We start from the raw sequence: 16785 nt of genomic DNA, 5'->3' as shown, positions 1-16785 counted from the left end.
CAAAGCTTCCCGCTCTGATGCTTCCAAATTCTCTAACCCAACAAGAAATCCATCCGGGACCAACTCTCACCCCCTCCACTGCCATCCCTGCCCCACCCCCACCCCCCAGGGTTGGGCGGCTTCCTCACCAGTCTTCCTAGGCCCAGGACACCTAAGTCAGATCATGCTGTTCCTATGCTCAAAAGCAGCCAAGTCCTCACAATGGCGCATGAGGCCCCTCCTGATCGCCCTGCTGCCTCCCCCCACTCCAACGCTCCCCTCCACTTATTCTGCTCAAGGCACACTGGCCTTCCTGCTGTTCCATGAAGCTGCCAGGCTGTCCTGCCTCAGGGCCTTTGCACTGGCTGTTCCCGCTGCAGAAAATGCTCTTCCCCCAGATATCCACAAGGCTCCCTCCCTGACCCTCCTCAGGGATCTGTTTAAATGTCACCTTCTCAGTGAGCCCCCTCCCCATCCCTCTATTTAATGCTACACGTTGCCCCACCTTCTCCCTCTATCTCCTTCTCCCTGTTACTCAGCTCTGATTCTTTCTTTTTTTTCATTTTTTGGCTGCCCTGCAGCATATGGAGGTCCTGGGCCAGGGATCAGATCTGAGCCACAGTTTCAAGCTATGCCACAACTGCGGCAATGCTGGATCCTTTAACCCACTGTGCCAGGCTGGGGATCGAACTTGCATCCCGGCGCTGCAGAGACGCAGCCAATCCCATTATGCCCCAACAGGAACTTCTGCTCGGATTCTTAATCATGCTGTTACATATTGTCCTTCTCTCCTGCTGAAAGGTTTACGTCCGCGAGGGCACGAAGTTTTGCCTATTTTGCTCCCTGCTATATCCCAGCAGCTATAACGGTGTTGGGTGGTAGTCGATGCTCATTAACACTTGTGAACTGAAGGAATGGATTCAGTTTCCCCTGCTCTGCAGGGGGATTCAGGCCCATCTGTACCCAGTGACAGAACTTGGTTAATGCCAGTATCTAGCACCAACTTCTCCTCATCCACCTGATACCCCAGAGCTCTGGGCTCCAGAAAATGGGGCTCAGGAAGCCCTTGGTCTGCCAGGCCTCAGCCAGGGGCATGGATTTCCTGGGTCTGCACGCTGCTCCAAGCCACCAGCTGCTCCAAGCCACAGCAGGTAGGGGCCAGCCTTCCTGGGCCATAGACTCAGAAGGGGATGCTCTGCAAACTCGGGCTTCAGGGCACTCAGAGCCCAGCCAACAGGAGCTCCAGGGGTACATCTTGTCCTTCTTCATCCCCTGAATAAACTTGAACTGTCTGCCTCCCTCTCCTGGCCCTAGGCTGGGCCCCAGGATTCCATGAGGCCCTTGGCCATGAGGAGCCCATAGTCTGGAGGGAAAGTCAGACAGGGAACTACATGCCAGTGTTTCTCCCTCTCTGCCGTGTCAGGGTTCTCCACTGCCATCTCCCAGGGCAGAGCTATTAACCTCAAGGTCAGCACTCAAGGTCAAGTCCACTTGCAGACATCCATCTAATGCAAAGATGCCAGAGCCGAAAGGGTCCTTGGGTGTATCCTCCTGCCTCCATCCTTTCCTGGACCCCTGAGAATGCACCCAAATATTAAACTCTCGTGACTGCCTCTCTTCCAGGGGTGCTGATCTCCACCTGGCTTCAGCCTCCCTCCCCCATGAGTGGACCCAGACATAGTCATTGCCAAGAATTGCACCCACGACAAAGTCCCCTGCTAGGCACCCACTCTGATACCACCTCCTAGCCCACCAGCTCACTCCTTCTGCCACACCAGCTCCACCAGGCTTTCCATTTCACTGGGACCTGCAGCCTCTGAAGGCTGAGCCATCTCTGCCTCTTCTCACCAGCCCTCAAACCTCACATTCTCTGCCCCTCCCCAGCCCAGATCCCATAATCCCACATCGTGGTCACTCTCAACAGCTCTGCATATCTTTCCCTCTGTCATACTGCCAGGTAAAGCTCCAGCCACAGCCAAGTCCACCTCTCCCCTCCCCCACACCTGCACCTGCGCAGCTGACGGTGGCGCACTTAGATTCATGACCGCTGACATCAAGTGACCCTTGACACTGCCCAGCAGTCTTCCAATATTTCTGGGGATTCTCTTCTCTGTCACGGTCCTAGAAAAAAATCCCAGACACCTCCTCATGTCCTCCCCCTCCTCACTCAGAGTCAGCCTCTCCCTGGTCCCACCAGTTCACCTGCCAGCCCACCTGCCTCTGAGCCCTGTGCCGCCGCCCTCCTGGGACAATGGATGGGCTGCCCCAACCTGCCCTGAGTGCACGTACCCTACTCAGGGCCAGTGCCCCAGCTTTGGCCCTTCTCGCCCTCGATCACCAATGTACGGATGTGCTGTGAATACCATCCATCCTAAAAACTCATCCCCCTCATTTCTTCAGTTCCCTTATAGGGAAACTCCTCGGGAGTCATATCTACTTGTTGCCTAATTCTTTCTTCCCATTGTCTCTGTAACCTGCCTCTAATCAGGCTTTCCTCCCCACATCACCATGGAAACCACTCTTGCCAAACCCAAAACCCCCTGGGTGATCTGTCAGAGGCGTTTGATCAGCAGTCCGCCTGGAAATGCTGTCTACTTGGCCCCTGGGACACAAGGTTCTCCTGCTCTCCTCTCGCCTCCCTGGTTGTCTCCTCTGCTGCTTCCTCCTCGCACCCTGTTCTTCTAACTCCAGGACATCCCAGGCTGTGGGGCGCTGGCAAACGTTTAACCGTCAGCACTGGGGCGGGGGGTGCGGGCCCTCTGTGCATATACATAGTTTATTGCAAATTTTACTTATAAGAATGATGTGTAGCATACAATATACAAATAGTAGTACAACACGCATTACTCTTGATTGCTAAATTTGTTGTAAACTCTACACTGCTCTCTGACTCTTGCAAAATGCCTCTCCTTTGACTGGAACCAACCTATGGTTGCAATTCGTTTTTGTTTTTTGTTTTTTGTTTTTCTTTTTACGGCCACACAGTTCCTGAGCTAGGAGGCGAATCGGAGCTACTGCTGCTGGCCTACACCACAGCCATAGCAAAGCCGGATCCAAGGCAGAGCTATGGCAATGCCAGATCCTTAACCCACTAAGCAAGGCCAGGGATAGAACCCGCATCCTCATGGACACTGAGTAGGGTTCTTAACCCACCGAGACACAATGGGAATGTCTATGGTTGCAATTTAACCACCATTCCACAAAGGGATTTGCATCTTGATCTGCTAATTCTTTCCCCAATAAATTTATTGTCATACGTTTAGGTGACATGACCGTCAAGTCATATTTTCATTCAAGTGGAACGTGAAACAATGAAGATGCCAGATTTTACTCCTTCAAACCCATGAGCATTTCTTTGCTGAGTGGAACATGAAACAATGAAGATGCCAGATTTTACTCCTTCAAACCCATGAGCATTTCTTTGCTGAGTTGCCAGCAAACACTGGAAGAGTGCCTCCTCAAATTTTTGTGCTAATCTCAATGTAACAGGTACAGACATCTTATGCTTTCCAATTTAATCCGCCTTACTAACCTTTTCTTCATCAGTAAAAAAATAAATTTTAAGTTCCGGTTTGTAGCCTTTACCAATTCCCATGGTGTAAATTCGCCCGCTACTGTCAATTTCATGTTACCATGGCAACATCATTGCACTCAGAGTTGCAAAGAGGTGCACAATAGCCCCCCATATACAGCTATCCTACCACACAGAGAGAAGTGATCACAGAGTGTAGATAATAGTAGAATGTAGTAAAATAATTAGGAATTTGGAATAATGATGTTTCTAGTATTTATTACCTTTGTTTTTAATATAATGTTATTTGTTTATTTTGCTTTTTTTAAGGCCGCACCTGCAGCATATGGAGGTTCCCAGGCTAGGGGCTGAATCAGAGCTGCAGTTGCCGGCCTACACCACAGCCACAGCAACACAGGATCTGCAACCTACACCACAGCTCATGGCAATGCTGGATCCTGAACCCACTGAGCTGGGCCAGGGATCAAATCTGCATCCTCATGGATCCCTGTCAGTTTTGTTACCACTGAGCCAACACAGTAACTCCCTGTTTTTAATGTGACTTATTTAATGGTAAGTATATATAGTTTAATTTTAAATAATGGCTGTATTTGGCGACAGGCTCATAACCATCTTAAAAGATGGACAATCAGGTCCCCCTGTGGAAGAATCCCACTACAGTGCTAAAAATTTGTACTTTCTCCCAGCCTTCCCCACAGGGACTTACAGCCTTTTACCAGGGTGACTCTGTGCTTTCCCAATTTTATTGGATGCTGGCTTTTGAACTGGCACTACTTCCGGGAGACCCAAAACATCACGGTGGCCACCAGTCAGAGTAGAGGCTTATGGAGGTCAAGTGATGACCAGAGTTTAGCTCAGGTCTGTCCCACAGTGGGTCCAGTGGGTCCCCAAGCCCGTCCTATGGTTTTATTACCCCAGTTCTGAAATGGCTGGAATAGACACATTAGTAACGGGCAGAAGCTCCTCGCTAGAACCCTTGCCCATGTGCCTGAGTGGCTACAGCTAACCTGGCCGCAGGGCTCTATGCTTGGCCCTCTGCTCCTCTTGGTTGATGCTCACCGCCCCCCTCAGGCGATTTCCACCTGCCACTTAGAACCCCTGTTTTCCACCTCCAGACCCACAGCTGTCTTTTGAACATCTCTCTTGAGTGTTGAACAGGCATTTCACATGTAACGTGTCCAGAACCAAAGCCCTGCATCCCTCCTCCTGCCCCGTCCAAACCTGCCCAAGGCAGTCCATAGCCGCCCCATCCTTGGACTCATTCTGGCCTTCTCTCCTGCCCTCGCACTCGAATCCAGCTGCCATCGAACCCCATCAGCTCCACCTTCACCGCATTCCCCAAGCCCAACACCCTGGATTTTTCCCCCGTGGATTTTTACAATAGGCTGGCCCCCTGGTGGCTTCTCCCGCTGCCCATGGCCTCTTCTCAATACAGCAGCAGAGGATCCTTTTAACACAAGGGTCATCCTGTGTCCCTCCAGCTCCCAGCCTTTCCCTGGGCCCCGTGGTCTGCCCCGAGCTGGCAGTGTCCCCCTCACTCCTGCAGACCCAGCTCCCCCTCCAGCTGCCAAGCACCTCCTGCCTTGGACTTTTGCACTTGGACTTAAGTTCTCTTCCTTCAGAATGTTAAGCTCTTGTGATGATGGTCATACAACTATAAATATAATAAAATACATTGAATTTTTAAAAAATAAAGTGACTTCTTAAACTTTGCTTTAAAAAAAAAAAAAAGAATGCTCAGCTCACGGGCATCTGCTGGGCGCTCTCCACCTCATTTCCTTCCAGGGGTCTTCCCTGATTGCCCTATTTAAGGCAATGTGACACCATGAACCCCATGACCCAGCTTCATTTCAACCCGTGGCCCTTGTCACCTGACATGTCATGTTTATTTGACATATTTTCTTATTGTCTGTCTCTCCTCTTTCTCCCTCTAGAAGGCAGGGACCTTTCCCGATTTACTTTCACTAAAGCTACTGTCATCTCAGCCCCCAGTGCTGTCCCCCACGTAGGCAAGGAGTAAGGACACCCTTGTTTTATGGATGAGGACAAGGAAACCCAGGACCGTGGAACTGTGAGCTGGCAGGACCCTGTGAGCCTTTTCAGGACAGACCCACCCCACCCCCCCCATGTCCACTGCCTGCCTCTTGTTTGCGGGAAAACTTTTTTAGGCCTTCCCTGAGTTCCAAAGAGCAAATTTAACCCGAAAAATGAGAAAATGCAGACACAATGGAAAACAGCCAAGCAAAAAAAATGGTAATGATAGTTTAGCCATTAAACAAAGTCAAGGACGTTTAGTGCCTTCTCAGAGGCTGTAGATAATATCCTGAGCCTTGTCCTGGGAGCTGCTTTGCAGCTACTGAAACCCCCAACAGGTGGAAGAAGTTGAGAACCCAGAGGGTTGGAACCAGAAGGTTAATGATGCATCATCAGCTGGTAATCAGACTCCCGATTACCTCACCACCCACCAATCGGAAGACAGTCCACAAGCTGACTGCACACTCCACAGCACCCCCCCCCCTCCACCAACTCGTCTTTGAAAGCCTTTCCCTGAAAGCCTTCAGAAAGTTCGGGCCTTATAAGCACTAGCTGCCTGTATCCTTGCTTGGTGCCCGGCAATAAACGCTGCGCTTCTCTCCATCACAGCCCTGTGTCAGTCGATGGGATTTACGGGGGGGGGGGGGGGGGAGCGGATTCCAGTTGGGTTCAATAGTGGAGTGGCTTTCCCTGGACTGCCCAGCTGGCAGGTTGGTTAAGCTGGAATTTGAATCCAATCCACCTGGCCCCAGGGCCCTTGCCCTTGCCCTTGCCCAAGCACCCAGCTCCTGGGAGAGCCCCCATCCCACCCCACTCTAGGACTGCTATCACTGACAGGGCTCTTTCTAGGGGTTCCGTGGACCCAATCCTCAGCTTTGAGCCAAAGTTGACATTTCCAAGTCATAGCTCTGGCCACACAATCCCTGAATTGGAGTCTTGGTAGAAAATAATAATAATAATTATTATTATTATTATTATTATTACAGAAGGGGGGCTATCAGGACCTTCTGAGCTCAGCCTGGTCTCCTACAGCCTATATTTACTCTCACCTTACTTGGCAGCTCATGCCTCTCTGGGAGGCTGGGATCCTGGCCTCAGCTTCTTTCTCCCGTGCAGGTGCCAGGTGAGTCCTGCAAGGATGGATTTTGGAGAAAAGGTTTCCTGCAGGAGGCACCTGATGGGCAGGGCTGAGGCCCAGGGTCCCTGCCCCACTGCCTTCCAGGCTCCTTGACCCCATCCAGGTTACTTTCCTTGTGGGTGAAAAGGGGCCTGTCCCAGCAGGAGCTCTGAGAGAAAAGAGGCTGCTGGTATCCCAGGTTGTGCCAGGGAGGCACCTGGCCACCTCGATTCTCATCGCCTTGGCATCCTATCCCTCCCCTGCCCCGGGGCCTTGGGGACCAGGTTCAAAATGCCTTTCCTCACCTTTCAGGCTCCTGGATCCATGGGTGGGGCTGTGGATTAAGGGCTGCTCTTGGGGGGTGTAACAGGCAGGTGTGGGAGTTGAGGTGAGCCCCAGGCTGCCCCACAGTGGGAACCGCTTCACCGGTTCTCCTGAGCTGCTCTGCAGGTTCCTCCCAACCCACGCACTGCCCCCCACCCACCCCTCAGCTGCTTCCCTTTGGTCAAGTCTCACAACGCAGCCCCCAGACCCAAGCAAAACCCAGTAGGCAGCCCTGGCATGTCCCCAAACTCAGAATCAAGTGAGGTAATGGATTTGAAAGCACCCCTTTATTAAATGAAAGGGACTAAGTCATTACCATACGGGAGGTGCCTGGTCTGGAAGGTGTCAAGCTTGTTATTACCTTTCTTGTCATTTTCATTGTCATGCTGATGAACCTGTGAGCCTGTGCCCTCACCTTGCCCTCTGCCCGGTCTCTGCGGAAGTGGGCTGAGGATGGGAGGGGGAGGGGCAAGATTTTGCATTCTTGGAGACCCACTTGAAACGTCACCCCTTCCTCGGAGTGAAGTATGGCCTCAGATCCAGTCATTTAGTTATTCTGAGCCTCAATTTTCCTCCTCCATAAAATGGATATAATTCAGAGAGCTGCTTCCTAGAGCTGTTACGGGTGGGGGGATTCCATGAGACGGTGCATTTAAAGTTGGCACAGAGTAGGTGCCTAACGAGTGTTAAGTGCCATCATCACCATTCCCACCACTCCTCCCAGGGCCCCCAGCAGCCCAGCCCACTGGGTCCAGGATCTTGTGTTCTCTCCTCTGTGCTCCCACGTCACTGGTTCAGAGCTTCCCTGTGGCCCCTTCACGGCCCACCTGTCACACAGGGCAGCGCCTTGACTCACCCTGTCGCATTCCCGTGCCCTGGGCCGAGAGCAGGACCTGGTTCATCAGGTTAATAAAGAGGCTGCCAAGATAATGGCATCAATTCTGAGAGAATCTCACAAAAGGAGGCACAGAGGATGGGATGGGGAATTTCAGATCAAGAGATAATTCCCAGCCGTGCCCACTTGCTTGGGCGAGTTGTGTGCCCAACCTCCCGTTAAGACATAAGGATGGCATTTTCACAAGTGATGCTGGAGTTGGGTGATATCCAGGGGTGGCATTTTCAAGCACCTACTGTAGGAGAAAATGTCCCAATAAAAATGTAGAAAGGAGAGACCCTGGCCATGACAACTAAGCAAAGTCCAGCCAACGGCCCCAACCACCCCTCCCCCACACGCCTGCTCCTGTAAATTTGTTTCTGCATCTACCACCTTGCCTGACGTCACTCCGGTCCAACTAGCCAAGCATGGACCCGGACGAGCGAGCCCATAAAAGCCTTGTGAAACCCTTCTTCGGGGCTCAGACTCTGGAGATCCATCTCCTCTGAGCCTGCCGGCGTAGCAAACCTGATTTCTCCAACTCTCCCAGTGCTCGCTTGGTTTCTCGCCACGTAAAAGAGCTGATCCACTGCAGCCACAGAGCTGCTGGAGCTGGTACCCTACAGCCACAGGGCCGTCGCTAGAGCTGGTACGCTGCAGGGCAGGGCTGCTGGGTAGCTGCCGTAACACTACTATGGGCCGGGCACATGCTCAGCTTTTGACAACTGTCATCTCATCTCTACTTCCCAACAAACCTCTCAGGTACATGTTGCTCTCCTCATTTAGCAGGTGAAGAAATCTCAGAGAGGTTAAGTAACTTTCCTAGGGTCACACAGCTGGCAAAGGGAGGAAGGAGCAGCAGGTTTGTCTTCTATCTTATGCCGTCTCAGCCAACATTAAAATGAGTGTGTGTGCCCTGAGCATGTCCCTGGTGGGGACCGGAGGAAAGAGACAGTCAAAGATGAAGTAGGATGCCACAGGTGTGGCCACCAAAAGAAAAAAAAAAGGACAATGTAGGAAGGAAAAAGGAAAATGTTGAAACTTTACATACAACACAGGCTTCTTAATATGACCCCTTGGGGGCTGAGACAGGAAAGCCACGTCCCTTCCTCCCCCTCCACGCACCTGAATTTTGCTGGGATGAAGATCATGAAGACAGGACGATGGCACCCAAGACCTTCTGGCCCCTTTCTGACCTAAGACAATGAGACTACGGAGTATCTTCATAGGCCTTGGGTCAGAAGGCTCTCAGAGGCCATCCTGGCCAGCTCCCTGCCCATTGCAGGACTCCCTGCTTGAACACCTCCTGGGACAGTCAGCTCACTACCGTCCTCTGTGTTTTGACAGCTCAGAGAGAGAGAGATTAGAAAGCTTTTTCTTTTGCTTGGCTACAACCTGCATCCAAAAGCTTCCTCCTACTGGGGCTCCATGGGCCATATTTTATCTCAAATGCTTGGATGTTAACCACCTGGTCTCTCTAGAAACAGCCATCACGGAGAAGTCCCTCCTCTGCTGTCCATCCTACCTGCCACTTGGACATCACCAGCCCCTGGGGACAAGCTCAGGGGGTCAGGGGGTCCCTCTGCCCAGCCTAGGGTCTAGGCAGGGGGACTGGATGGGGATGGTACTGACCCAGTCTCCACTTGGGGGAGTGTGTGTGTGGGGGGCGGTGGCAGAGGATTATTAAGCCCTGGAGTCCTGTTCAGGGCACCGTGCTTGGGGGAGAGACCAGGACAGAAGGGAGGACAACGCAGAACTAGACGAAAAGGCTGAAGAGCAAGCCAGCCAGCCGGCAGCCCTTGAGCAGGCCAGGCCGGCCAGGCCTGTGGCTTCCTCTTCACACTTGACCAGCCACCTGTCCACCCTGAGTCCCGGAAATGCCACCCTCCTGGTGTCCTGGACTTGTTCCCTGGACTGAAGCCAACAAGAAATGCTCTGGGACCCGCCAGCAAAAGCCCACAAGTCCTCTCTGGTTCCGCCAGCTCTGTGGTCACTTCTGCCAGAAGCCAAGATGTGCCCATCATGGCCAACAGTCCCCCAGAGCCAGCCGGCCCCCCAGGACTCCAGCCCTAAAGGAGGCAGCTCCCCAGGAGCACACAGAGCTCCTGCAGTGCCGCAGCTGCTCCACCTCAACACGCATTTCCTGAGCAGGTGCCACCCTGGGCACCAAGAAAGCAGAGCTGAATTACCCCTGGCTCTGCCCTCGTGGGATCCACCCGGGACAGGGACCACACGGTCCCCAACGTGCGTTTACTATTTTACTTCCATCTCCGTGGCCCCTGCCTGCTAAGCCAGGCGGTTATTATTCCTCTCCCCATTCTACAGAAGGTGAACGAAATTCAGAGCCTGGCCACACAGAGGGTGACAGTGGAAAGCTGAGATCTGACCCCACTCAGGTCCAAAGTTCCAAAATGAAAACAAAGCTCATCCTCTGCCCTGCCCCCACCTACCCCTTGCACTGACCCAGCAAGACAAACGAGTCCCAGATAATGGGCTCTCTTGGGGTTGAACTCACAGAATTGGGGATCAGGCAGACCTGCATTCAAATCCCAGCTCTGCCACTAGTGGGCTGTGTGACTTGGGGCAAGTCTCTTGACCTCTCTGTGTCTCAGTTTCTTTACAGAATGAAGATCACACGAGTCGCTACCTCATAGGCTTGTTGTGAGATTTAATTGAGATCGTGTGGTGAGTACCAGGAGCACTGACGACAGCGCTGCCATCACTGTCGTTACTGTCACGGGGGCCGTGGGAACGGGCAGACACAGGGAAGAGGATTCACCCATCTCCCTTCACTCTCCAGCCTGACCTAAAACCCTGTTAGCTACGCAATTGTTAGCATCCGCGTCCAGACTAAGATGGGAGCCCCTTGGGGGCAGGTGTGGGTTCTACTATCTCCCAGTGCCTCAACCCAATACACAGCTGGACAAGGAGCCAGTGTCCAGAAACATCTGTTAAGGGACCACAGCAGGGTAAAAGCTACAGAAGTTTCAGACCCTGACGTGGCTTTGTCCTTGGTTCTCCCTGGGTGCTGGCTGTGGCTGACGAGGTCGGGGACAGTGATAGCTGCCACCCTGTAGAAACCATGTCACAGACAAGGATTTTCCCCTAAGTGTAGAATCACACAGGGTGTAGCTGTGTCTCCTCCTCTTTCTTTTCTTCCCAGAGATAAGGATCAATGATGCCTTATGCTGTCATCGCTCAGCTAGGGGTGCACCCAGGGAGCCTGCAAGGAGGAGTGGGCCCAAGAATGGGGGCTGGAGTTGGGGGGTGGCAGCTTTTACCCCTAGGCCTTCCCAGCAGAGGCCAATTGGGGCTGGGGGCCAGAATGCCTTTTTGAGAAGAGCCTTGAATGGAAAGTCAGAGTCACCAGTCACTTCTTCCCTGTCAGCCTCAGTTTCCCCATCTGCAAAATGGGGAAATGCACAGCTGCGCTCCATGGAGTATGCAAGTTCTCATCTGAAAATGGGGGCCCAGGGCACAGGTACAGTCACCTGGAGATATTATCCCCATCCAGGGTGGGAGGAAATAGGCTCAGAAAGATTAAGTAACTGGCCCGGGGTCACACAGCCTGCAAGGACCAGCCTGACTCCCAGTTGGTGGTTGTGACTACTGGCCATCCTGTTCTCAGCAGTCATTGATTGACTGTCAGACGGCCCCACCCCAACGAAGCTTCCTCCTCTGGGGCCCAGTCAGGACGGTGCCCAGTCTTCGTTCCTCCTTGCCGAGGTCCAGCCCACTCTTCCCCGGTGTCCGGCAGCCTGGCTCAGACCCCACCCTCTGCAGGATCCTCCTGAGGAATTTCTGCTCTTTCCTTTGCCCACCCCTCCCAGCAAGGGCACCAGCGACCCAGATGGGGGCAGGAGGGGGTCTCTGGGAAGGTGTGATGAAGGGTTTGGCGGGGCTTCACATGGCCTTGGACTCAAAAGCAGGGTGACCAGGTTCTCTGTTCTGGGGCCAAGGGTGCAGTTGGAGGCCCAACACAGGTCTGTACCTTCTGCAGGGCCAGACCCTGCCCACTTCTGGCAGGTCCCAGCTCCCTCGGCACCAACCCCTGGGTGGCGGCATTTGGAATTCCCCCCCACTGGTCCTGGACCACAGCTGAGGTCCCCCTCCTGGATCCCCAGGTGGCCGTCGTCCTTGGCTGGGTGTGAATTTGCCAGTTCCTTCCAGCCCCACATCCCACCACCCACATGTCTTTGAGCATCAGGACCACTTGAAGGAGCTGAACAGCTGCTTAGAAGCCACAGAAAAAGGCAAGGAAGCTTCTCTGGACAGAGCAAATGAGAGGACCACTCATCACAGGTAAGGTATTCGGGGGTCGAGGAAGCATGGATATCACAGGTGAGGGACCACCCCTCCATTCCCTGCATATCCTCTCTCAGGGTCCACTGGCTGGCCCCCGGCCCCCGGCACACCCACGGAGAGAGGAAGGCAGGGGCTTGGGGGGAGGAGAGAGAAGAGGGGGCTGGAAGAGATAGGAGCAGGAGAGGGAAGAGGAGCCGGTAAGGGGTGTAGAGATACAGAGACCAGAATGCTGGGAAGGTGAACAGGGGGTCGGGGGCGGGGCGCTACAGGGCCAGAAGTGAGGAGGAAAGAGCAATGGGCAAAGGGTTATCAATTGGCCTCTAGATGGGAGGTGGCAACTGGGACCAGAGAGGCAGGGACATCTGTAGGCTTCAGGGGTGGCTGATCTCTGATGGCCTCCCTGATGCCAAAACATCAACACGTTTCAAGAACTCACACTCTACAGCATTTGACGCCCAGATCCTGCAGCCCCCCAGCCTCTCATGACTGTGGAACTTACGGGGGACGCCGGCCTCATCCTCTCCAACAGGCCTCAAATTTAAGCCTTAACATCACTTCCAATCAAGGAACTTGATGCAACAACTGGAGGGAACGAAGAGGAGGAGACATCTTCACCCGGCTTTAAACCTGGGTCCCAGCCCGGCTCTCGGAGCCTGTCAGTCATTGGGAATTAGTGTTGGCATCAATCCTATAATTATCCTGCAAGGAGCACAATTATGCTTCATTGTACTTCTGTGCAAGTTCAAAGCACTCATTTACTCAATGTTAACATTAAGAATATATATATGTATGTATGTACATATATATATACTCCACATGTTTTATAACTGTTTTGGCATTTTTGGTTTTTGAAAGAAAAAGCAAATGGTCTGGGTCCTCTCTCTGGCTCGTTTGAGATGCCCTAACCTGTCTCCTTGAATTCCAGCAATTTCAGATCTGAAGAGTCTCTTTTGCGTTGATGCTTTTGCAGGGCTGGGGGAGGCTTAGAAAAAAAATCTAGGAGAATGTCCCTGACCCCAGGCAGCCAGCCTTGTCCTCTGCCCCCAAGAATAAATGTGCCTTATGGCCTCCAGCCTGGAGCTCTGACTCTGATCTCTGGGCACACAGGGAGCCCAGGCTGGACATGAATGGATTCCCCAGCCCACACCTCCTCTTCTTTTTGGCGTGAGTCCTCAGAGGCCATCTCGGAGCCAGGACTGGACAGTCAGGGTGGTCTGGCCAGGCCCAGGGGCCGTCTCGGTGGTGAACTAGCCTACTGGGGTGAGGGAGTAGGATCTGCTGAGTCAGGGGGTTTCTAAGGTTTCCAGGACACCTTGGGGGCACACAATTACCCCAGCACAAATATTTTTCCAAATGACCAGTGTACAGAGCACTTGGGGAATTAATCACTTCCTGTGATATCACGCACACACGCCCATCTCCCCTGGTTCTGGAGGGCTCAGACTCCAGGCAGCTCAGGGGACCGGCACACCGCCTCTTCCGAGGGGTCTTCCCCTTCTACCAGCAAGGCCAAACAGAAGCCCCTTGCTCAGCCTCAGCTGGAGCCGCACCTGGCAATGGGGGTGGGGAAGCCCCAAGTTCATCACCAAGTATAGCCCCTTCCTCCCGGCCAGTCCAGGCCCTGGTGTGAACTCCAGGCTCCTCTTGAAACCTTCCCAGGTTGACAATCCTCAGGCCCCTTCGTCTGCCTGTCTTGACAATCCTACCACACCTTTCTCCACTTTTCTGAGATCTCAGGAGCTGGAAGTTCTTCTTTAGGTCTACTTTTAAACCAACTTGCTGCAGAATAAACTTCTCGTTTCCAGTTTGGAGACTCTCTGACGCTAGTCACCACCACCATCCAGGGAGAAAGTTCCTGAAGGGCTCTTGGGTGCAGGGTTCTCATGGTGTTCACTCGGGACCCCTAAGCAGCCCCCTCCCTCCGGAGTCAACCAGAGCACAGCTGCTCCAGACAACCAGGCAGCTTCCCTGCACCAGGGCCTGCACTTGAGGATGCTAAGGTGCTTGGCCATCCCAAGAGGATTTGCAGATGGCATCACCCCACATTCCCACCACACACACCCCGATCTGTCCCTGCATCTCCCACCCTGTGAGATGGGAGGAAGAGATCAAAGAGGAAAGGGAACCCACAGAGCCCATGGGATCTGTAAGCACCTTCCACTTTCAGGGCGCAAAAATAGGCGCACTCGCGTTTACCCTCCCCCAACCCATTGACATCAGAGCTATTGCTTCCCCATTTATCAGATGAGAAAACTGAGGCTCAGAGAAGTGCAGCAGCTTGCTCACAGTCACACAGCCACGGATGGAGCTAGGATGAGAACCTGAGTCTATCCAACTCCAGAGACTCAGAGTTTTCCCTCCACACTGAACAGAAGAGGGGACTCAGCTCATCCTGTCGGGGTTCAGAGGAGGAAGCGAGGTCCAGTGACTTGGCCCCATGCCAGACAGCAAGTCAGCTGCAGAGCCAGGACCAGAACGCAGGTCTTCTAGCTCCTAGTCAAATGCTTCTGACCTCCGTCTGTACCACATAGGACCTGAGGTTTTGAAATTAACTTCCAGAATGAGCCATCCCCTCGGATAAGAACAGGGATCGGCAATCAGGAAGTTAGAGGTTCACTGAGACCCCCTTCCGTGCTCTTGGTGTTAAAGCAGGGTCATCAGATAAAATACAGCGTTCCTAGTTAAATGTGAATTTCAGCCAAATAGCAATTTTTTTAAAAAGTACGTCCCATGAGATATACTTAAAAAAAAAACTTTTTTTCTTCGTAAACTTAACTGGGCACCTGTGTTTTCATTTGCTAAGTTTGGCAACCCTACATTAAAAGGGCAGGAGAAAAAGGAATCTCTGCTGGCCACTCGGGTGCAAGAGAACCAGCCCCGCGCCCAGTCCCCCAGTAGGACTTAGAGCCAAGGTCTGGCCTCCCAGGCTCTCAGCTTTCCTCTCCCGCCCCCTGCGCCAGGGCATTGCCCCAGAGAGGGGCATGGGGAGGGCTTCTTGGGCAGAGGCTCGCTGAGGGCATTCATTAACCAGTCTGGGAGAGCACAGGACAGGACTCAGATCCCACCTCGTATCAGCCCCCATACCCCATGTCCTCTGGGAGGGAGACTCCTACCTTGACCGCTCACCCCTCCATCTGCAGGGCATCTCATTCCATCTGATCCGATAGAGATGGGGATCACAGACAGAGCGTGAACTGCCCCCAGAGACCCCCAGGTTCAACTCCATTAGTGGTCAGGTACGGAACCACACACTGGGCCAGGTCCCTGGACCCCCATCTGGGTAAAGCCAGGACAGGGAGGGTTTGGCCCCACAGGAGAAGCCAATGCTTCCCCTGCCCCTCAGATGTCATCACTGCCATCCTCACCCCCATCTCCATCCTCACCCTCGTCAGCATCAGGGTAAACAGAAGCCCCAGGCTTGTTCCAAGGACTTTTCCCTTATTAACTCATTGAATCGTTCCCTAACCACTCCCTCCTGATCCCAATCACCCTGGCTGGCCTCCAAGGATCAAGCAGCCACACACCCCACCCCTCCCCTTCAGAGAGATGGGTCCTCTTGGCAAGAAATTCAGAGCGAAGTTGGGGGAGGTTGTATCTGTTCCCCCTTCTGAGCAACCGTTCACGCCAAAGCTTCACGCAAGTTTCACTTGGATGTCAGAATGCAGAGCCCAGACCCCAAAACCTTCCCCCCAGGCTCAGAGCTGGAACCCTCATCCAGGGGCTGGAGGCCAAAGACTTGGCCACAGTGCCCAGGGTCCAGAGCCCCAGAATGGACCTGATACCCTAGTGCCTCCCTTCCAGGTGCCACAGCCAATTCCAGCTGCTCTGTTGTCCAGTCTCCCTCCAGCATCCTCCAAGGTGCCTGACCCCTCCACCAGGGGCCCACTCCATTGCCATGCATCCTCCGGGACAGCCCAGCCCTCTGCAACCAGGTGGGTGCCCCTGGGTTCTCACCTGTGAACATCCACATACGTTTCGACTCCCACGACACACACGGCATAGGTGGGCTTCTTCAGGGACAGCTGCACAGGTCTCTGCGGGGCCATCTTGTCCCCCCAGCTCCCAACCTCCGTGCACCCTGGTTCCCCAGCTCCTCTCCTGGGCACCTCGTTGCCAGGAAGGAGCGTGCGTTCTGATGGGTCAGTGCTTTCCTCCTCCCTTTTAATTTCACCTTGTGACCTGATTAGCCTGCCTGAGCCTGGTCCCCACCTCCTGGCTCCATGCCCATCCTTCCTCACTCAGGCCCGTCAAGCTAAGAGGCTAAGGGAGGAGATACCCGAGGGGAGGGCTCTCCGGAGGATGGGGAAGGGAGGCTTCAGCGGGGCCCGGGAGCTCAGCTGCCAACAGAAAATTACCAAGCCCCCCCAGCAGTCCCCTCCCCCTGTCCTCAGATGCTTGGTGCCTGAATCCACACGGTAATGATGTCAGTGTTTCCCGGAGCTGACTCTGTGCCAGTAAGCAGTTTGCATTTTTTTTTTTTTTTTTGGTCTTTTGAGGGCCGCGCCTGTGGCATATGGAGGTTCCCTACGCCACAGCCACAGCAATGCCAGATCCGAGCCTCGTCTGCAACCTACACCACAGCTCACAGCAACAACGGATCCTTGACCCACTGAGCGAAGC

At 53.5% G+C, this 16785-nt stretch overlaps 1 protein-coding gene across 2 annotated transcripts in view; it reads right to left on the bottom strand.

The window, feature by feature from the left end:
* PADI1 (peptidyl arginine deiminase 1) overlaps window positions 1-16296 on the bottom strand; it is a 40112-nt gene extending 23816 nt beyond the window's left edge. Inside the window, exon 1 of one of the 2 annotated variants that reach the window (XM_047792537.1) lies at window positions 16120-16296. In XM_047792537.1, coding sequence (XP_047648493.1) covers window positions 16120-16211 — 92 coding nt within the window. In that variant the 5' untranslated portion in view covers window positions 16212-16296. Of the gene's footprint in view, window positions 1-6594; window positions 6662-16119 lie in introns of those variants that run through there. The other variant, XM_047792538.1, reaches the window with a different exon arrangement.
* Window positions 16297-16785: the final 489 nt, after the last annotated feature.

This window comes from Phacochoerus africanus, chromosome 8 (genome assembly GCF_016906955.1).
Source record: "Phacochoerus africanus isolate WHEZ1 chromosome 8, ROS_Pafr_v1, whole genome shotgun sequence".
In the NCBI taxonomy this organism is placed as follows: Eukaryota; Metazoa; Chordata; class Mammalia; order Artiodactyla; family Suidae; genus Phacochoerus; species Phacochoerus africanus.
Note: the sequence above shows the minus strand (reverse complement) of the source record. Positions and strands in the feature narration are given on the sequence as shown.